Source organism: Eleutherodactylus coqui, chromosome 2 (assembly GCF_035609145.1).
Source record: "Eleutherodactylus coqui strain aEleCoq1 chromosome 2, aEleCoq1.hap1, whole genome shotgun sequence".
NCBI classification, from domain to species: domain Eukaryota; kingdom Metazoa; phylum Chordata; class Amphibia; order Anura; family Eleutherodactylidae; genus Eleutherodactylus; species Eleutherodactylus coqui.
This window is the reverse complement of record NC_089838.1, coordinates 276,986,907-277,010,514: the sequence shown is the minus strand read 5'-3', so window position 1 is coordinate 277,010,514 and position 23,608 is coordinate 276,986,907. Positions and strand designations below refer to the sequence as shown.

At 42.9% G+C, this 23,608-nt stretch overlaps 1 protein-coding gene across 1 annotated transcript in view; it reads left to right on the top strand.

Annotated features, from left to right (window-relative positions):
- Positions 1 to 23,608, top strand: part of ANTXR1 (ANTXR cell adhesion molecule 1) — a 222,201-nt gene that overhangs the window by 108,403 nt on the left and 90,190 nt on the right. Inside the window, exon 15 of the mRNA XM_066593054.1 lies at positions 21,678 to 21,773. Within this exon, the coding sequence (XP_066449151.1) occupies positions 21,678 to 21,773 (96 nt within the window). The remainder of the gene's footprint in view (positions 1 to 21,677; positions 21,774 to 23,608) is intronic.

Sequence of the window (23,608 nt, the reverse complement as noted above, 5' to 3'; positions counted from 1 at the left end):
CTGATGGTGTTTTGTACCCTCTTGGAGGGAAGTGAATTCAATGTGGCATGACGGGGGCATTGGGTATGGACATGACCTGAGGTTATGGCATCCGCGGCATCTAGAGAGAATGCTTCTTTATAGTAGATACCTTTTATGTGTGAGGTGCTGTGGGGACAAGGCTGTTAGAAAGAAATGAAAAATCTTTTCATAACCATTAGGGGGCATTAGTCATTAATCCAACCATTATATTAGGTGTATTTGGGTGTGCCTGCAAGAATCCTGCTGTGAAAAGTAGAAAATTCTAACTAGAGCCTAAAACTTAATGCAGCTCCATATGTGGGGAATAGATGACAGATGAATACAATATAATATTGAAACTTCACCCAATACACATTTTATACAAGAATTTAATGCCATTTTGATCTACAGTGATGTAATAGAAGTTATCTTAAAGTGCTAGCTATGGTTATGCCCATGAAATGCTTTAGCGGTACTAATACTAGTAGTCGTACATGTGTCCATGCAAGTACTTTATCCATGGAAGTGCTCGTAAAAAAGTATTCTTTAATCAAGTATTATTTCAATATATTACTTACATCCATATGTATCCATATGTGTCTGCAGTCATAGTAGTTTCCAAGTGTGATAACTACAACAATGTTTAAATACTTGGACCAATCACAGTAGTGCCCGAATAATTTAACAGCTGCCTTATAATAGTGTCACAGCACCCAATAATAGTCATAGCTGGGCTGGTGTTAGCACTAGGCAAACTCGGGTAGGCAGGGGCGTAAGTAAAGGCTCAGGGGCCCTGATGCAAAAGGTGAGCTGCCCCCCCCCCCCTCTATAACTTGAAGCTTCTGGGCCCCAATGCAAAACCTGTAACAGGGCCCCCAACTATAATGCTTTATTCATAGTACTGGCCTCCCTATATGGAGAAGAGAGGCCTTATGGGCCCCCTAAGGCTCCTGGGCCTGGGTGCAACCGCATCCCCTGCACCCTCTATAGTTACGCCCCTGTGGAAAGGTGTTGGGGCCCAGTGCACTTGGGGGCCCATGCAAGAATGGGATTGATCCAGTCTTCGTTCTTTGAAATCATTTGCATCTGCATCTTAAAGACATCAATACAATTGACTATGACAGCGACTATAACTAGCCTCACTTCATGTCCAAACTGCAATGGTGTGGTCAGGTGGTATGGCATTCTGGAAGTGCCATGGGATGGGTAAGTGATATGTGAGGTGACCCTCATCAGAGCTTATCTACAACACTGCTCAGAAAGGCCTTTGTGGAAGACAGCTATGTGGCTGTAAAGGTTAGCAACCCATTCCATTTCTCCGAGGACACGAAAGATCCTCTTTAATACAAAATGGATGAAAGACATAGTAAAGATGGAGAATCAAGAAATCAAAAAATCCCAAAGATTTGCAGAACGTTGACATGTTCGTATTAGACCATCCAATGGCACTGCTGGAAGTCAGAATATGTTTGTAATATTATCAGTTTTATTGTAGCCAGTGCATATGGTTATAACTCAAGGCTCCTATGCTGAGCCCCTTGGCTTACGTTCACAAGCCACATGTGGCTCCCAGGCCAATGGTTGGAGATTACTGCTCCAGAGTAACTGTTTTGTTAACAAATAAATGGAGTAAGGAATTGGCCAAAAAGTCATGAAAAGGGCAGGAAGGGGGGAAAAAGAAAAAGCCATCACTGTGTGGGGCCCACATTGATCTTTGTATGGGTCCCCTCTTTTCTATATATTCCATTGAGTCTATGGTGTTGAGGGAAGCTCGAGGTCATAAAAAAAACTATGAAAACATAGTTGACCAGTGCTTTTTGCGGCTACATATTTTTCCAAATTAATATTTTTGACTAATGTTGGGCTCACTCTTCTCAAGTCATCTGAGGTCAAAGATGATTTATCTGACAATAAAAGAAAAAACTAAGAAATCCTCTTATACCCATAAAGCAGCGCCCTAGGTCTGGTGTTGGGTCCAGATCTCAAGAATCATAAACATGTGCCGTCACTGGATTTCTGTTTGTGGAACTTTGTTTTCTTGCTTACCCTTTTAGACTGTTTGAAGTTACTTTACTCTTCCTGCAGAATAAGCACAACTTGTCAGCTGTGGTCTTCTGAATATCCTTACTGAAAGAAAACTGTGTTGTTTCATCTTCAGATATGAAAACTAGTGGTTTGTGTTTTGTCTCAACGTAAGGGGAACAGTGTGGCTTGATGTTCTCTCCGTGGTAGGCTAGAGTATTGTTCATGTCAGAGAGGATCGGTAAGACCCACTTTTATAGTGCGCCATAGAAACCTTATAATCCTCCTGGCATCTATATGAAACCTTTTCCTAGTTTATAATTGCCTCAACATATGCTAAATGAGGTTTTCTTTACTTCAGTATAAATTCAACTATTATTTTCAGTGCAAAGGGATCCTAGAAGAAAATCAAATAAAAGATGTTTTTTAGATTTTTCTTACAATGGACAACTTATGCAACTGTATAGTATACAGCTGCATGTATTAAAGCTATCAGTTTAAGGTTTTCAAGGCTTATACACTGTATAAGATGAACATGCACTATAAATGTAGTGTGGACAATGTCTTGTAACTCCTCTACGATGTAGAAAAGAGGCCACCAAGTAGTCAAGAGTCCAGCTTGGCAAATGGCATCTATCAAAAGAGATTAAATGCATTCTCAATACATGATTGCACATGCGATTAAAACCAGTCATCTGAGTTGAACTGTAAGGAAATTAGACACGTTACCCTGGAATACAGCTTCAGTGTGAATCCACATTAGAATGGGAAAATCAAGTGATCTGAGCAAGTTCAAAAGAGACCAGGTCATCGGTGCTAGACTAGCCAGAGTCGAGATTTCAAATACTGCCAACCTTGTGGAGTTTTCTTGCATAAGTATGTCAAGAGTATACCGAGGATGGTGTGATCAAGGAAATACATCCAGAAATAGGGGATCTACATGTTTGCTTCGGCACTACATGTTTGACTCTAAAGCAAGTTCCACCCCATTTTTTCCTCTTTGCACCTCTCAAGTACACAATATAACAGCAGGTGACTAGAGATGAGCGAACATACTTGTTAGGGCGATTTCGCAATCGAGCACTGCTTTTTTCGAGTAACTGACTACTCGGATGAAAAGATTCGGGGGGCGGTGTGGTGGGGTAGCAGTGGAGAACAGGGGGAGCTCTCTCCTTCCCTCCCCCCCCCCCCCACTCCCCTCTGCAACCCCCCACTCACCCCCCAGCGCCCCCCGAATCTTTTCGCCCGAGTAGTCAGTTACTCGAAAAAAGCTCTGCTCAATTGCGAAATCGCCCTAAACGAGTAAGTTCACTCATCTCTACAGGTGACCAATTCCAGTCCCATTGATATTAAAGAAAAACAGAAAGTGAAAACTCCAGTGGACGACAACGCGCAAAAATTGTATCACTAAGAAATGGAAAACCATCGCCTGGTCAGATAAATCCAGATTTCTGTTGCACCATGCCGATGGGATGTCAGAATTTGACACAAGCAGCATGAATCGATGAACCCTTCCTGTCAGCTGGTCAGAGCATGTCAGAACCTCTATCTAATTTTTGGCAATTGCAAGAAGCAATTCTTCCACATGGGCCAATATTTCTGCGGAACGATTTCAACACCTACTGGAATCTATGCCTAGGTTAAGTTCTGCAGTTGTGAAGGACAATGGAGGTCTAATGCTACTAGATGGGCGTCTCTAATGAAATGACTAATCAGTGTACATAATATATGGATGAACCAGTTCTGCAAAAACAAGAGCTGCTCTCCACTGAGGCTCATAGAAGTCCCCCACCATGATGTCTATATGCCCTAATAGAGCATATGGACGGAGTTGTACAGATGAGACAACCCATTTAATGCCATGCTATTTGTTGTAGTTTCTAATTCGTAGACTGTATATTGTTGCACTTATGGTCTTGGTATATATTTCCATAAAAGCCTTTAATGACTGATATAACTTTGTATTAGATTGTAATGATCATCTTCAAAAAAGCCGTTACACACTTGGACAGCCCGCTGTACGTGACCTCTGAATCCTAGACTGGTAGAGTTGGAAGGGACCTCCAGGGTCATCGAGGTCCAACCCCTGCTCAATCCAGGATTCACTAAATCATCCCAGACAGATGTTTGTCCAGCCTTTGTTTGAAGACCTCCAGTAAATAACCATACAAATATTTGCGTGTACAGGACGTGCGGCTCTTCCTCTCTATGACAGTAACTAAAAATATATTTCGATCTGTGTAAGCTTGTGGCTGCTTGAACTCATTACAGTTCATAGCTGGCGGCAGTTCTTCTCCACTTTATCATTAGCCCAGATGTTTTAATTAGGATCCAATGCTGAATAAGCAGCATTTACTCCAGATTCCCTCATAGATTTTTCCTTCCAACTCAATTAGGAAGCAGGAATGGGCAGGCAGAAGTAGGTCAAACAACAAAGATGAGCCGTCTACAAAATTCTTTTGGAGGTTAGCGGTAACTTTTAGTTTCTGCTGTTATCACTACTTTGATATTGTTTATGCTTTTGTCCAGAACGAATAGCAGCAGATGTCATTATATATCACACATGTGACTTATTGTAAGGGAGTTACATCCCACAGTTTAGACGTTGCCCTATTTATGACACTTTTTGATGATGTTAACATATAGGAAACATTTATGGATATACATCTGCGATGCTTGCATATTCATATTCACTCTCCATGGTACTGATCATGTGACATGTATATTGTTTTACTGTGGATAATGGAAAAACTTGTATCTTCATGAGATGGTGCCATATCATAGAAAGCCTTTCAAAAAAAACCTTGTCAGATTCATATTGAATATCTCAAAAAGAAAAATGCTTGAGGACTTGTTATTTGTATAGCGCCAACATATTCCGCAGCGCTTTGTTTGTTTGAAATTTGTAATTTTTTTTAAGCTGGTTACTCATGTTACCAACCTCAGAAGGATGGAAGGCTGAGTCAACCTTGAGCCGGCTACCTGACGTGGAACATGTGAATGTCCCTGGGATCTTATAGTCCTGCTCTGTGTTGGGGATCCGTATCCTGTCTGCAGTCAGTACATGTGAGCAGGTCTTACAGCTCCTTACATTGCAGGGATCGGTTACTTTTTGTGTGTCAGAGGGCAATGCACTCCTGATTATAAGGTTCCTCAAATTTGGGGGTTGCCTGTAACACAGAAGGGGAGGGTCTGGGAATATGGTTCTCAGATGGTTATACTTGTACAGGGTATGGTGGAGTTTCTTTGCAGTTTTCCTTAACAGCTCTAGCTGCAGATTGTAGGCCACTACTAGAGGTACACAACTGTTTCCTTCCTTTTCTGTGTATCGGAGTAGTTGTTTTCTGGGTATCCTGGTGGCTCTGATGATTTGATCATCAATTGAGGTGGGATGGTAGCCCGTATTCAAAAATATCCTTTTAAGATGGTGCAAATGTTCCTCTCTGTCTGTTGGATTAGAACAGATCCGGTTGATTCTGATTGCCTGTTGGTAGATGATGGACTTTTTGATGTGTTTTGGAAAGTAATTGTCCCATATGAGGTATGTGGGGCGATCGATAGGTTTTCAGTACTGGGATGTCTGTATTGATTCGTTTAACATTTTTATGTTTTTTTTGCATTCACTATCTAGGATAAATTATTATATATTTTAACAGTTCAACCTTTTATGCGGTAATACCAATTATGTTTATTTTATTTATTTATGAGAAATGGGAAAAGGGAGGGAATTTGAAACTTTAATATTTTAAAATATTTTTTAAAAATTATAACAAATTTTTGTTTTGTTTTTTAGTTCTTATAGGGAACTTGTATTGAAGTAATTTAATCTCTGTTACAATACACTATTATTACTCAAAACTGCAGTACATTGTATTTTTATGATAGTTTTTTTTAGCCTTGTTACAGGCAGAGCTTAATAGATTACAAAGAATGAGCTGAGCTTCAGACTGCCATGTGAACCCATCAGTATCCTACAATTGTGCAATTGCGGCCAATGGGGCGATGCAAGGTGGCTCCCCTCTTACCCCGGCTGGCCACGTAGATGCAATGTCAACTTTAACAGCAACACCTAATCACTTAACATCAGCAATGAGAGCTAACTCTGATCTCTGCTGTTCCAGGCGAGTATCAGCTATTCAAAAACAGTTGGCACCTAGTGTGGAGCAGGCTTGGCTCCCAAGCCCGCACCATAGACCACTCGCAACCACCGTACATTTATAAAAGTGGTCATTATGGGGTGAAGAATCCTCCCTCCAGTCCTGTTTTTCTCATAATAAGTTTGGAATACAGGTTACAAGGTATTATAATAGTATGTAGCATTGTATAACTGGTTGCCAGTTTAGAAAAAGTCTGCAACCACATTTTCTTTAAGAAGTTCCATGACTTTCCATGGCCAACAGTTTAGGTTTTTGTGGGTAATTGAAGCTTACTTGCTTTTCATATCATTGGTAGTGTCAGTTATCTAGTGAATATTTGTTATGATATCTCTTGTATTTAGATTTTTTTTAATCCATCCTGTATGTGTGGAAATTGTCATTCTTAGGTTCTCTTCAATACGGTCTGAACTTTAGCAGAACATTTCTCTCATTTTATTCCATCACTTTTTTGCCGTACAATAGTTTACATATTCGTTAAGTATGCTTCCTTAGTTATTAAGGGGAACCTATCATGAGATTCATGCTGCCTATGGTCCCAACAGGCACCATCATTACAGAGAGCCATGTTTAGTTTTGAATTACTGAGGCATTTCACAGAAAATGTGCATTAAAAAGGAGCTGAGAATGAAAAGAAAAGTCACCGGAGCTGCTATCTGCTGACATCATCCCACCAGGCTTGACAAGACTAAAGGCCCATTTGCAGACAAAGATAATCTATCAAACGATTGAAAGATTGAAAGATTTAGCGATCTTTTTGTATAAGGTGTTAATGGCCACTGATGGCCATTAACACTTTATCATCTTCATTTGCATGTAAATGGGCCTCCAAGAGCTGTTTACAGAGCCCAGTGTGTGATTAATCATACACATCATGCACATCTCAGTGTTGGCAGAATATAATGTTAACTGCCGTCTCCCGGTGGAGATAACAGCCTAAGGTCTACAGGCAGATAAAGGTTTGTTTTATCTCGAGTAGCTGAACTGTGTATTTTAAGCTCTCCTTAAAATCATCCTTCAAATGAAAAGTGCCCGACTATTAGGATCCTGTGCACTTTCTACCTGAGCTGAACAAATGCGTTAAAACTCAAATGTGAAAAGTCTTACAGAATGTTATACAGTTGCTGAAGAAAGACAAGACACAATATCATTGACTACAGTAATCCTTAAAATGGTAGTTGTAGAGTCCTATATTACTATAATAGAATCATATTTTCAGTGAACAGCTGTCACCGGGCCAGATCCCACTATCAGAAGTATAATTTTCATAGTGTTGGTTGGCTTGCTGAAGGAGCCGCACAGACACCCCGATCCCACATGTGGACACATTAATTTCTTTACTGTATTGCTGCCCAAAACCAAGCCCTCCACATCTAATGTTATCCATAAGGCAATATTCTTACCAAAGCTTTGTATTTAAAGAGGTTGTCCAACTTCTCGAAACAAAAAGAGTTACAGCACAATTGCTCTAAATTAACTAGACATAAACAAGACTCAACTCTTCAGTCCTCCATTTACAAGTTGCAAGAGATGGATGACTTTTGCTGCAAATCGGTGGCCTCAGTGGCTATGTGTAATACTTACTGGCATCATGGCTTAGCATAAATTGGTGATACCAAGTAATACTGCTCGTAACTGTTGAGGTCACTTGGTCTGCAAACAAAGACCAACGGGACAACTAGAGCATCTACATTGGATCGGAGGGTGATTGAAGACGTGTGTTGTTCTTTTTTGTCATTTTAGAGCATTTGCTGCTATTTCCTTTTTTTAATTGAGTCAGAAAACCTCTTCATTTTTCAAAACAAGGTGGTATCTTGGATTTCATACTTTGTAGAATTTACCCCATATTTCAGGTTAAGGCCTTAGTCAGACGGGCATTTTTTGCCGCGATTTGCGCATGCGCATGCGTCCGGCGATTTTATAAAACCATTGCTTTGCAATGGTATCGGACACATGAGCGCTTTTTATGCGCTCGTCCGATAAATTATAGAACAGAAATCGCAGATCGCACCTATCTGCGATTCCTGTCCTCTTCTCTATATGCGCTCAATGGGGCCGGCGGCAGCAGCGCCGACCCCATTGAGAACATATAGAAGACAAATCATTCTTCTCTGCCACAGCTGTAACAGCTGTGGCAGAGAAGAACGATGTTTGCCCATTGAATTCAATGGAGCCGGCAATACAGCCGCCTCCATTGAAAGCAATGCGCTGCGGGCGAGTGTGGGATGAATTGTCGGGAAGGGCTTAAAGGGGTTGTCCCGTGCCGAAACGGGTTTTTTTTTTTTTCAACCCCCCCCCCGGTCGGCGCGAGACAACCCCGATGCAGGGAGGTAAAGGAAGCTTACCGGAGCGCTTACCTTAATCCCCGCGCTCCGGTGACTTCAATACTTACCGCTGAAGATGGCCGCCGGGATCCTCTGTCTTCGTGGACCGCAGCTCTTCTGTGCGGTCCATTGCCGATTCCAGCCTCCTGATTGGCTGGAATCGGCACGTGACGGGGCGGAGCTACACGGAGCCTGCATTCTGCACGAGCGGCTCCATAGAAGATTGCAGAAGACCCGGACTGCGCAAGCGCGGCTAATTTGGCCATCGGAGGGCGAAAATTAGTCGGCACCATGGAGACGAGGACGCTAGCAACGGAGCAGGTAAGTATAAAACTTTTTATAACTTCTGTATGGCTCATAATTAATGCACAATGTATATTACAAAGTGCATTAATATGGCCATACAGAAGTGTATAGACCCACTTGCTGCCGCGGGACAACCCCTTTAAATATATAAGCCCTTCCCTGCAATTCATCCAGAAAAGTGTTAAAATAAAAAATATATACATACTCACCTGCTCCCGGCAGCCGGAGTTCCGTGCAGCCGTACTGCAGTGGGTGTGAAGGGGGTGTGAGTAAGACCTGTCCCCTGATTGGCTCAGCGCTGAGCCAATCAGGGGGCAGGTCTGACTCACACCCCCTTCACACCCACTGCAGGCCGGCCGCGCGGAACTCCGGCTGCCGGGAGCAGGTAAGTATATATATATTCTTTATTTTAACACTTTTCGGGATGAATTGCAGGGAAGGGGTTATATATTTAAGCCCTTCCCGACAATTCATCCCACACTCGCCCGCAGCGCATTGCTTTCAATGGAGCGGGCTGTATTGCCGCTCCATTGAATGCAATGCGCTGGACAGCTCCGGCCCGTTTCTAATGAAATGCGGCTAGGAGCAGATTTTCGGGCGATTTTCGGGCGTGACCGGTGCGCGCAAGTCGCCCGCAAATCGCCCGAAAATCTGCTCATTCAGCAGGCGGGGATTTTAAAGCCCCGCCGGCTGAATAGTGCCGAGAAGCAGTTCAGGAGAACTGACAGCGGCCGCGGCTGGACTCCGGCTGCAGCGGAAAGGTGAGTATACAATTTTTTTTTATTTTAACACATTTTAGCATGAATTGCAGGGAAGGGTTTATATATTTAACCCCTTCCCGACAATTAACCCCGCGCACGCCGGCAGCCCATTGCTTTCAATGGAGCGGCTGTATTGCCGCTCCATTGAATTCAATGGGCAAACATCGTTCTTCTCTGCCACAGCTGTTGTCTTCTATATGTTCTCAATGGGGTCGGCGCTGCTGCCGCCGGCCCCATTGAGCGCATATACAGAAGCGAACAGGAATCGCAGATCGCAGATAGGTGCGATCTGCGATTTTTTGTTCTATAATTTTTCGGACGAGCGCATAAAAAGCGCTCATGTGTCCGATACCATTGCGAAGCAATGGTTTTAAAAAATCGCCGGACGCATGCGCATGCGCAAATCGCGGCAAAAAACGCCCGTCTGACTAAGCCCTAAAGGCGTATTTTGAAACTTTAACTACTGAGGACTTATCCTGAGGATAGGTTATTACTAGGGATGAGCGAGTGTACTCGGAAAAGCACTACTCGCTCGAGTAATTTGCTTTATCCGAGTATCGCTGTGCTCGTCCCTGAAGATTCGGGTGCCGGCACGGAGCGGGGAGCTGCAGGGGAGAGCGGGGAGGAACGGAGGGGAGATCTTTCTCTCCCTCTCTCCCGCCCGCTCTCCCCTGCTCCCCGCTGCGACTCACCTGTCAGCCGCAGCGGCACCCGAATCTTCAGGGACGAGCACAGCGATACTCGGATAAAGCAAATTACTCGAGCGAGTAGTGCTTTTCCGAGTACGCTCGCTCATCTCTAGTTATTACTAGTAGTAGATCAACGGGAGCCGCATTATGGTCCACTCAACACAAACCTAATATGGAGCAAAGACAGACTAGTCTGTAGCGGCCTTAGGCTGGTTTCAGAGAAGTGTATTGTAACACGTCCATAATACAGATTGGTATTACAGATGATATCACAACCCTATCTCATCAGTATTTCATCAGCATTTCATCTGTATGTGCTGTGCTTGATACTGAACCATATTTGCCAAATAGAAAATAATAGCAATGCAGGGCGAATGTAGGAAAAATAGGTCATGGCATATTTATGGATATTCCATATGAAGGACTCTTCTTTATCCCATAGAATAGACATAATAGGTAGTAAGGTATCTTTGTTTGATACATTACTCCAGCTCTTGAGTAAGATACTGTATCAATCTCTTGGTAAAAATGTTGATTAGTTTCTTAATTACATGATTTTATATCAACCTGCGTTCTGCAATTATCCAAAATCGTTTGTATCTTTCTAATTATTTTACTTTTGATAGTCGCTTTAATACAAAAGAAATCTACAAAGCTTGTTTATAATACATAAAAGAAAGATTTGTTGCTTTGAGTAAACCCTCTGCCAGATATCGACGAGGAAGGAAAAAAATGAAGAAAGTCAACAGTTTCCACTTCTCATTACAGAAGGGAAAATAGAGTTGGGTTTACAGATTAGAAACAGATGAGGAGAAGGTTTAATGGAATGGAGAGGGTGTGGAGAAAAACCTCCTAACTCATTAGCGTCCTGCTTTAAAGCGCCTGAAACACCATCATGAGAGCGTGGTGTGCGTGTGACATCGGTTTTACACTCTGTGCAGTCAGATTTGGTGACAAATGGGTTAAAAGGTATCTGTCCCTAGATTGTTCTTATGTGAGGAATGTGCACAATGGACCAAAAAAACAGCGGGGAAGCAGATCATACCCTTCCTGTTTATCATTTGGGTGTCCACCTATATGAATTGAGATGCAGGACATTCGGGGTGTACAATAGTTCACTTGGGTCCTGTTATATTTTTCTGCATACTTGCATCTTAATTGAGTAGGGATTGGCTTTCTGTTTGCATCTTGTCGACGCCAAGTAATATATTAACTTATAGATAGAGAACTGGAGAATGAACACACGGGTATTGAGCTGCAATGATTTAACCTGAAATCCCATGCAGGATGCCCCTATAGGATGGGTTTAAAGTGGTTGTTCTATTATTTTGCTGTAGGAAGCAGACAGCTCTGGGCATTGCGCACTGGCACAAGTTGGCATTGCAGACTGAGTCCCATTCACTACAATAGGACTTAGCCTGCAGTACCAACCCAGGCCACTGCGCAATGTATGGAGCTATCTGCTTCCTACAGCAAAACAGAAGTGAGACAACCACTTTAAATAAGATTGGAAAAAGGACTGTTTTATCCATTAAGCAGTACCGCTGTTGTCCATGTGGCTAGTATTGCAGGTGGATGAGTCACAATACCAATTACAACCCAATAGTGGCAATATTTCTGGAAACAGATATCATTTTTTTCTAATGCTATATATCCACCTTAAGTAAATAATGTTAAAGGGGTATTCCCAAGATTGACTTTTATCACCTTTCCTTAGAAAGGTCCCAATCTCGGGAATGGGTGTTCCTTAACCTGTGGGAATATCCCTTTAAATTTACAAAGTGACTAAAATGCCTTAATCTTTGCATACAGAAATCACATCCATATAACAGTTATATGGATTTACAAAAGGTAAAAACACTAACTCCTTCCCTCCTACTGCACTGTTTAGACGGAGCGGCGATGATAGTCGTCCTCCTGGAATAGCCGTTTAAGAAATTACGGGGGTTCCAGACAAATACTATTGATGACGTATCCTCAGGATTAGTGATGAGCAATTAGTGGAATAACTGGTTTAAGCCAGGATCAAGCTGATTGCATGAAAAAAATCATGAATCAGGACCGCTGATTCTGAACCCAATTAAAGTCAATGGGAGTAAAAATTAGGTTCACGAATTTGCCCTCCAAGAGATCCCCCATGCAGCATCTTTGTGAATGGTCCTGTTTTGTGCAGCGTAATTTAATTCCCCTGACCCCACTGCTAGCTGCATAAGGCCTGCAATTAATTTGCAATGGCCAGACTAGTGACTTTGACAACAGATCGCAAACAGAGAACTGCAATATTCCTCACAGCCAAACATAGTTTGTCTGTCTGCTTTGCTGCTACATACAGTGACAGCAGCAGAAATGCACGCTCTTCAGAAAACCGCTCCCTATAAGAAAAAAACACGTTTTATATAAGCATATAAATGGGATGCAGCTTCTCTGTCCTGCGCTCAACTGTAAAATGGTCACTGGTTACACTGTGCCTATGTTATATATGACTAGGTCATGTGATGCAGGCGTCCAATGAAACTGCTGCCCATATGCAGGATGGAAGACGCATTTGATGACATCAGCAAGGCACCCTGCCTGCTAATTAGCTGCATGCTGACCTCCAGAGCAGGTATTTTGGGAATCTTGGCCAAAAATCGAGTCGGACTTACCCAATCTGATATGGCGAAAATCGGGGTGATTTTTCCTCCTGGACGATCTAGACGAGTAACACTACTCAGGATGGATTATCAATAGTTTATTGGCTGGGGTCCACCTTCTTGAATCCCCCCCGTTCATCAGCTGATCACTGTCACACCACAACACACAGAGGTACGGACTGCTCTGACCACTGTGTAGTGGCCGATACAGCTCTCTCTGAGGTCATCAATAGTAGGGTTAACTTTTTCAATACTTTACTGTAAATGGATACAGAACATACATCAACCACACTGACAAAGTTCTTATGACATTTGGCTCTAATAATGGACAGTTACTCATCTCTGTAGAAATGGGCTAAGGAAAAGTCCCTAATGCAAATATTATTCAATATAAACAATCCATTCCTTCTCCTTATCAGAGGTACTTCACTTAAAGAGATGGTTTCCTGTAATGGTTCTCAGGGTGACAGCTTAAAGGCAACCTGACACATCCTCACAGCACCATAAACTAAGTTATGGTGCTGCTAGGGGACGTAACGGGGAGCCGGATGAGGTTATTTTTTATACCCATCCGCTCCGGTGGTGTTCCCTTCTCAAATCGTCTCACCATGGAAATCTGGATTTTTTCACAGTTCCATGCACACGCTTTCCCATAGACTTGTATAGGAGTGCGCACACAGAACTATGAAAAGATTCAGATTTTCATGTTGTGGCGACTTGAAAGGGGGACACCGCTGGATCACGAGAGCAGGTGAGTATAACAGCACCTTTAACAAACACACAGCTCATTCACTTGCTTCATACCCAGCCTGGTATCAGGCAATCAGTTGCTTTGTACCCACTGTCTCAGACCCACCGCCCAAAGCTTGGTAACAGTTACTTTGTCTCAGACCCGCTAATAGTCGCAACGTTAGACCGGCCTTCCGATTCTGACACCAGTTATATGCAAGGGGTCTACTTAACATAGGCCAATCATAGCTCCAGCAATCACAACCCCTTCTTTGTCTGTTGTCTGTGGGCTTCGGTGCCAGCATTGATGCAGAGCCTAGAGTCTGGTTGTGTAAGCAGAGTGGGAGCAGAATAAATTCAGGGTGCTAGAGTCAGAGACAAATGACCTTTGCACATCCATTCCCAGGGAGGATATTACCACTTTTAAGTTTTGCCGTACTGGCCTTGTAACATTGAAGCATTGACGACTGTGCCTTAATGTGTGGCCAGGTTCCACATCCAGTGAAGAACAATATTTTCAAATTGGCAGGCCTCTTTGTTGGACAACTCTGCATCTGACTAATTGTTTGGCTTACAGTACCAAGAGTGATTGTCACTTCCCAACTCTAACATAGTGAGGGTGAAGCACAGAGAAATTTTAAATTGGCACCTTGCAGAAGATTACAGGCTATGAAAAAAATGGGTCCCAGGTAATTTTTGACAAGTTCTCAAGTGTTGCCATTAGAGGCATAACATAAAGCTGCTGTGCTCCACTGTAAAATCTGTAGCATGTCCCCCCAAATACTCAGACATGCCAAAAATCATGGGACATAAACTAATTTTGTGTAGGAGCCTCCCTAGCCTGGAAAAATGCAGCCACTCGATGTGGCACCGATTGCACAAGTAGATGACAGACATCTGCAGGGATGTTGAGTGTTGAGCCGTGCCGTTTGGATAACTACCCACATCTCAACGGTATTTGTAGGTGCAGGATCTTATAGATCCCTCTACTGCATCCTACAAATGCTCCACTGGGCTCTTTTTGGGCGAATGTTCAAGCCACATCATTTGTAGTAACTCTCCAGAATGCACCTAGAACCAGTTCTGGGTAACTTTGGCCTGATGGCATGGTGCATTAGATTGGTAGAATATCCCACCATTATGGTGGTGCATGAAGTCCATGAAGGGCTGCAAATGGTCACCAGGCAGTAAAATGTAGCGTTCACTCATCAATGATGTGTTTAAGTGGCTCAGTCGACCCAAGTCATGCCATGAGAACACACCCCACACCAGTATTCAACCACCACTGGCCTGCACAGTGTCTTGTTGACAACTAGGGTCCATGGCTTCATGGAGTCTGTGCCACACACAAACCCTAACATCAGCCCAAATTATTGGTATCATGACTTTTCAGACCATGCCACAAGTTGCCAGTCCTCTAGGGTCCAGTTGGCAATCTCACAAGCCCAGGTTAGTCAATGTGTCCAGTGTGAAGTGTTAACAGAGGCACTCCAGTGGGTCTTCTGCTCCCACGTCCCATGGAAGCTAAAAAGAAATACAATTAAAACAAGGACAGCACTCCAAGGGCAAAGTATAACCAAAATCAAAATTCTCCAGACTCACCTGGTATGACTAGTCTACCCAGGAAGGGCGGGCTGTCACACCTCAGTCCAAGATTACTCCACAGAATAATTTAACCAAATAGACCCCTCCTTACTCAGAACATCCAACAAAGGAGAGCGTCAACAGAATATCCGAAGAGAAACCACCTTGGTTGTAAACAAGCAGAATCATAATAGAAATAAATCCCAGTGTGCCAGGGGTTGAAAAGAATAGTAGCAGTGTAAGATAGAGAAGATTTACTTCATAGAGGGGCCCCAAATGAGAGAAAACCCTTAATCTAAGTACACCAAACCAAACGTCAAAGCCACACCTCAGGACCCAGGCTTGCAGAGGTTGGATAAAGCTTATAAAACAGGGGTGCAAACACTGGCGTAACTATAGGGGATGCAGAGAATGCAGTTGCACCCAGGCCCAGGAGCCTTAGCGGGTGCATAACACCTCTCTTCTCCATATAGGGAGCCCAGTACTATGAATAATGCATTATAGTTGTGGGCCCTGTTATAGGTTTTGCATATGGGCCCAGGAGCTTCAAGCTACGCCTCTGCGTTAAGGGCTTAAGAGAAGTTGGGGGGCCTCAAGATAAACTTTTGCCCATGAGCCTTTAGCTACGCCCCTGGGTGCAACACATTTTGGCGGACAAGGAGCCTCTTTTATCATGCACATACAGGAATAATAGTATACAAATACAGTGCAATATATATACACAAACAAGTTACCTCTATTTCCATTCTTCTTTATTGGTGTCAATGGGTAAAGTGTGGCTTGGAATTCTTGTATGTGTATTACCATCGAACTGGAAGTCCCCGTTTGCCGAAATTACCCGTGCAAGCAATGTGTCTGGAGCGCACACATATGCATTCCATTTTCTGGAACCAGGGGAGTGCAAGCATTAGCATTTCAAATACCAAGGCAAAATGTGCTCTAGTGACCAGAAATCTGGTCAATCCGATGTCAATGTAGCAAATTACAATTTTCAAAATAGGGAATAAAATCACATAACCATATTATTAAAAACAGGATGGATCCAAAAAGTAATACAATGGTATAATAGAATCCCCAAATGTGTATGAGCTCAATAATACTTAATACAAAAGAATGTGTGGGGCCTCCTGCATTGAATTGGACGTGATTTCTGTCAGAGTTTCTTGTCTGTTTGCATGGACATTTCTAGCTAGATGCCGCTGGTTGTGATCATTACGCACCGGTGGACGGCCACTGCACTGCCCACTGTAGATAGTAATGCCTCCTATAACATATTCCTGGTACTTACGTGACACTGTGGACCAAGGAATGTTAAATGCCCACACAACTTTGGAAATGGAATGTTTAATCTGTCTGGCACCCACTATCATGCCTCTTCCGAATTCCAATGATTCACATTGCCTTGCCATAACATGATGGCCAGTGTTCATCCACACTTACAGGATAACAGCTCAGAACTTGTACAGGTGTTGACGTTCCCCAGCCATCACATGAGGTAATGCCACTTCATAAGCAAATTACATACTGCTTCAGTCATAGTACTGATCTTCTCACATGGGGAAGAGAGATCTTCTGGGCCTCCTAAGGTTCCAGGGCTCAGGTCTGTGTACCGATTATAGTTACGTCCCTGGTTACCATTTCTTTCCACCCATGACTGCATAAGTCCACCATCAGTGCATTGTGTACCTCTCGGATGGCTGTCCTTAGAATGTGTCAACAATCTTCAGACAGTAGAGTCAGCCATGTTCCTGTGTCGAAACATCTTCACTTAACCAACTTAATGGGAATTATTAACATAACTAAGCAAAAAAGACCGCAGACCCTCGTTCCTTAGTTGTGTCATTATTTCCTAGGGAATTTACAAGCTGAATTCTCTTAAAATTGTTTCCATTACAAAATGACTGTCTCAGATCAAGCTTAAGCAGTAAGTGCTCTGTAAGCATTTCTTGCCTATGATCTACTGAACATTTTCGCCGTTTTTCTCAGGATTATCTATTTAGGATTAGGTATTGTTAGCTAGAGTTAATATAGTCACGGAATACAACTGGAGCATCCTCAGAATACTGTCGAAAGACCAAGAATACTCTCTTACATCCCATTTATCAGATTGAAAGTGTATTTTAACGTAGTGTAGAATAAATTGTCCTCTAGGGTCATTTGTGGTCACAAAATCGGCAACTTATCATTTCACTTATCTCCCTGAGCTCTAAGGAAGACATCTTTAAGTCCTTACTAGTGCATGACCTTTCATTAAATAATGAGGTGTGATAGCTGGGAGCAGTAACATGTTTATTCTGCCCGGTAATAGCTGTGGTTATGTTTCCCGGCCAATGACCGTGATAACTGCATTGGAGGTTTTTTTGAGCCTGATGTGCTTGCTTTCCTGGTCTGTCTGGCAGGTAGAGTGCTGCCGTGTCTTGAGATTATGAGGAAGATCTCCTTGGTATTTCCTGTTGTGAGAGATTTTGTCTAAAGAGGTGGGGAAGACGAGTAGAAAAAGAACACACACAAAAAAAGAAAGCTAAGATAAAAAAAACATTGCAAAAGATCAATTAATCTCCAGATATGGCATATTTGTATGAATGTATCTCTAGCAGAGATGAGCGAGCATACTCGGTAAGGCTATATACTCGAGAGAGAGTGCATCGCCTTTTTCGAGTACCTGCTGGCTTGTCCCTGAAGATTCGGGGGAGGCACGGGGGTCGGGGACAGCGAAGGGGAGCGGGGAGGAGAGTGAGAGAGATCCCTCTCTCTCCCTCCCGATCCCCTCTGCAACCCCCTGCTCACCCCCGCCTCCCCCTCCCTCCCCCCCCCCTCCCCGAATCTTCAGGGACGAGCCAGCAGGTACTCGAAAAAGGCGACGCTCTCTCGAGTATATAGCCTTACCGAGTATGCTTGCTCATCTCTAATCTCTACCATATGCAGCTGCTGTGCAGTTGATAAGATTTCTTTTTGGAGAAAATATTGTATAAACAACAGGTCAAGGTGAGCAAATTTTGTTCATGCCGCTTCTTCACTGATTCTTCAAGTAGCAAATAAGCCTAATTTATTGCAATCTATAACTTAGCATCAAACCTTTCCAATATGGGTTTTGTATGCCCTCCTCCTCCCACAGGGTCAAGAGGAGTACTGTTTCGACTTGTGGAGAGCACCACGTAGGTGTGAGGAGACTTTTAGGTCATGCAATGCTCCTCTGGGAAATGTAGTATGCATATGGGAGATGGTACTATGCCTCTGCAGCACCACCTATTGGAAAGTGGATTCCCTATAAGCCTTGTAACATGACTAAGGATATAAGCCAAACCGGAGTCTTGTCCAGAAAGAAATATAACAATGCACTTCCAATAGGTGATACTGCAGAAGCGTTGTACCATTGCCCATTTGCTATCCTCCCACATTCACCCTCAGTCCCTGAAGTTCAACATTATAGTTGGTAAATGGCCAATTGTTAGGTTGACATCTATGAGTTCAGATTACCTCAGTAACATGCGTGTGGCTCTGCTATTGATACATAAGTCTATGCATGTAGCATCCGTGTATTATGGCTGTGTGCCATGTCTGTGTATATGCAAAGCTATCATCAATAAATGATGCTGCTCGCCATTACTGGTGACATTGGTGGCATGGAAGTTCATTGGCGCATTTTTTGGCTAAACGTAGCCCTCTTGCATTGCAGCAGCATGGCCTGCTACTGATTACAATCATTCCTTTGATGAAAGTCTAGTGGAGCTAAAAACTGATGCTTTTCTAATGCCACTTCATTCCAGTGATCATCAAGGATCACAGCCGTCAGAATCCATTCGTACATTGGTGAAATACACAGCACTAGCAATGTGCTTCCACTGTCTGTCCTTAGACAACCCTTCTAATGAATTGCAGATGTACTTTACACTGAATGGCCAACTTATTAGAGACATCTAGTAGCATATTGGACCTCCTCTGAGCTTCAGAACCGCAGTAATTTGTCATAGACTCCATCCACAGTTGTTAACGGACCAGGGCGTGCCAAGAAAACATACCTCACCCCAATTACTCCACTAGCCTGAACTGTTGACACCTGACAGAAAGGGTTCATCAATTCATGCTGCTTGTGCCAAATTCTGTCCCTCCCATCAGTATGTTACAACAGAACTCTGGACCAGGTGATGTTTTTCCACTGCTCAGTGATCCAATTTGTGTGCACTTTTTCCCAAGGGGGTCTTGTCTTCCTGGTTCTCTTAGCCTGTCCATGCTAAGAAACAAAGAGCTGTGCCTTTGGTATGTTAATTGGGGGACCAGCGTTGTATTGAACTGGAATTAGCTTGACTGTGTACTGCCTATTCGTCAGCATAATTCTTCACATCCTACCCTGACCCCTTTCATCAATAAGTTGTTTACATCCACAGGATTCCCTTTCGCTGGATGTTTTTGCTTGATCACACATTCTCGGTATACTCCTAGCACTGTGGCTAGAGAAAACCCCACATGGTTGGCAGTATAGGAAATCCTGGTCCTGCCTAGTTTAGCGGTGATGACCAGACCTCATTGGAACTGCTCAAGTCACTGAGCTTTCCCATTGTAATGTGGATTCACATTGAATTTCATGGGCATACGTACCATAGATGCAGACCCTGCAACACTTATGGAGCCCTTGGTGATAGGTGCCTCAGTTCTGAATGCATGACTACTCGTTTTGATATTGGCTAGTGAGAACATACAGTATATAGGACCTTCCTTCAAAGAGGCACTGCATTGTTAGCAAACAAAGGGGTAGAAAATCGACAAAAGGGTCACTTTAAAGGGCATGGCATTGGCAAACAAACCGGACACCATTATAGGGGGCCCATTTAAGTTCTTGCTACAGGACCCCATCTTTTCTATGTATGCCACTGCTGAAGTTGATTCGTGAAAAACCTGCTCACTGGATTTTATGTTACTTTCTGGGGTCACGGACCTAATTTCCATATAGGGGAGCTCCAATCATGAAAGAGCCAGGTCTCTAATAAAGTGTCAATTCAGTGTATGTTGGGAAGGACAGTTCCTTTAATTTCACTCTTGCGGGTAATATAAATACTAGATCCCTGTCATATCAGATCAGACACATTACAGCTGTTCTGGAATATTTCCCATACACATTAAAGGGGCGTCTATATACTATACTTTGCTTTTAAATCGCTTGCCATTTTTTTAAGTGGTTGGTTACCCTACATGAACCATGACAGATAATAAGTAGGTTCTAGTTCACTTTGCTCTAGTCCCTTCAAATGTAAGTTTGATTGTGCAAGAACTGTTAGATTGGATTTTACAAGCGTCCTTTCCATGTAGGGCTTTAAAGATTATTTATTACAGGAATGGAATGTACCCGGGAGGATATTAGAGCATCTCAATTTTCTTTTTTCTCCTCTTATTTGCCATTTATTTCTTAAGAGATTGTCCAAATCTGCATAATATTGTGAAATACTTTCTGCAATAACTAGGTCATTTATATATCACTTCAGCAATGTCCGTCTTTTATCACCAACATTCTGTGCTAATTCATTATTTTAACATATCTTGATAGCAGTGTGAGATGTACTTTCCTCCTACAGAACTACAAATCCACTGCATAGACATAGACGACCTGGAGCCGCCACTTTGCATCTTCTATGTCTCAGGGTGGTTTCAGACAGCCGTATGCGCAACTATGTGCACTGCTATGGAGCATAGTTGTGCATCAATCAGGTTTTTTTTTCCTTTGGACATTCAACCTCCATTCCATAGCATAGGAGTTTGAAAAAAAAGGTCCTGCCCGATTTTTCCTTCGCGTACTCAATACGACATGCAGAAAAGATAGGGCAAATCCTATCTTTTCTCGTCTGTACAATTACCGGGCAAGAATCCCGATAGTGAAAATGAAGCCATGGAAATCAATGGTTTTGTTTTAGCCGGTTATGTGGCCATGATAATCACGACTGCATAACGGGGCAAAAACATTTGCATGTCTTTAAGCCCTCACATACAGTATGTTTGTGTAGGATTCCTACAATTAAACGGGTTGCCTTTGGAATCTTTTCTATTGGTGACCTGGATATCTCAGGCTCTGTCCACACTATTTGGTGTGTATGTTCAGAATGCATGTCATCTATAACCTATGTACCAAAAACTTACATACAGCTAAGGGTTTGATCTAAGAGTTTGATTTGGTAGAAGGACCTGTGGACACCCATGGCTTTGGGTCCATGATAGGCTTTGACCCCTATAGCTATGTCATTGCATCTAAGACTCCCATTGTAAAAAATGTATGTATCCCTGTATATGTTCATTTTCATCCTTGTATAGTCTCAGTGTCCAGATCTATGCCAAGCAGTGTTGGCACATACCAGTTTATAGAAGTGTGTGAACAGTGCCTAAACAATGTTTGCACATTATCCTGTTATAATATATTGCGTGACCTCCTAGAATGCCTATTTAAGTGTTTTTATCTCTGACATATAATAAGTCCTGTTCTTTTTCACAGGAGGAGGAAGATGATGGATTGCCTAAAAAGAAGTGGCCTACGGTGGATGCATCTTATTATGGAGGTCGAGGAGTTGGAGGAATCAAAAGAATGGAGGTAAAACACCCCTTCTTCCATCTGTATATACTTTCTGCTGCTTTTGCAACAATGTGTATTTGTAGATGACTATTAAACTAAAAACTATGCTCTTCATCTTTAACTGTCAGTGTTTTGGTAGACAATGCATCTTTAGTGTAGACTCAAGAGCGTACATGTCAAACACAAGGCCGACGGTCCGAATCTGGTCGCCACCTCATTTTATGTGGCCCGACAGACGTTCATTAAGCCTTAAAGGGGTTACCCATTCAGCACCTGCTGGGATACACCGGGGTCAGAGTGGAAGCGCTTCTCTGACCTCTATGTAGTGGCCAACACTGATAATTGCAGGCGCAGCTCTCATTAAAATCAATGGTACCCAAGCCTGCAATTACAAGTACAGCTGGCATTGATTTCAATGAAAGTTGCACTTGCAATTGCGAGCGCCAACCGCTCTGACCCTGTGTATCCTGACGGGTGCTATCTGGAATTCTACTCGCCATGTCTACAATATTTGTCCAGCAGGGGTGCAATGCAGGGCCTGTGACCGCGGAACTCTGCGCTGAGGTGAGAGGTCAGCGATGGCAGACGCAGCAGCAGGTACCACGCCCGGCCTACAGGCCGTGTAAATGTAAATCTTGTAGGGATGCTGCCCGACCAGAGGTGAATAGGGGGGCTGCTATTGGCCTCTGGCTGGGCAGCATCCCTGGGACTACTATGGGGGGCACTGTTAGTACTGGGGCCAATATAGGGGACACTGTTACTACTGTGGACACTTCTACTACTGGGGCCACTATGGGGGCACTGTTACTACTGCAGCCACTATGAGGGTTATTATTACTACTGAGGCCACTATGGGGGTCACTATTATGGCTCGTTCACACAGGCGTAAGCACATTGTAGTCATTAAATACGGTTGTAAAAGCCGCTTACACTCGTGGCAAGTTGCGCATGCAAAAAAGAACACAGGCTCATTGAAATGGTGCGCAAATATGCAGTGAATACAAAGGTCTCCTCTGTATTCTCTCTGCGTATTTGCGCCAGCTAATTCACTATTTGCACATGTGATACGCTGCACAAATATGCTTATGTGAACGAGCCTTTACTATACAATTACAATCAGCTCTTTCAAGGCAACCATAAGTCTGATGTGACCCTCGGTGTAAATGAGTTTGACACCCCTAGTCTAGACATTGGTCTAAGGTAAAGTTTTGTTTGCATTTTATCGCGGGACTAATCGCTAAGAATGTAATTTAATACATTTGATTGCATAGAAATTCTATTAACGTTTTAGCAAAGTGAGTACCCCCATAATATTCCCATGGATGATCTGCACCGAATAACCTTCTGGCACTAAAATAAGGGCGTATTCTACAAATGGGAATTAGGAACCCTGTGCCATGGCGTCTTACTCCACTTTGATATTTCTTGACCCGTGGGAGTATCTAGAACTGGAAGATAACTTCTGAGCATTCCTCTGCCTTTGAAAAACTTTGGTTCTTTAATATCCTCAACTTTAAATTATGGAATACACCCATGCCAACCAATGCTTTTTGAAAATCTTAACTTTTAGTTAGACAAAGCCATGTGATTATATCGTGGGAAATATTCCACATAGTCTACATTCATTTCTTACATTATTTTCACTCACCGCATATATTTACAAGGTACATTTGCCTTTAGCAGTGGGGATTATACATGCATGTCTTCTATATTAAAGGTCTCTACTTGCAAGGCTATGAGCATCAGATTTTTAATAGGCTTGTAATAATAATTTATAAATTGGCTTCGTATACCTCTGGGCATTATTTATGTACTTCATTTATATAGCTCATACATATTTTGCAGCCCTGTAC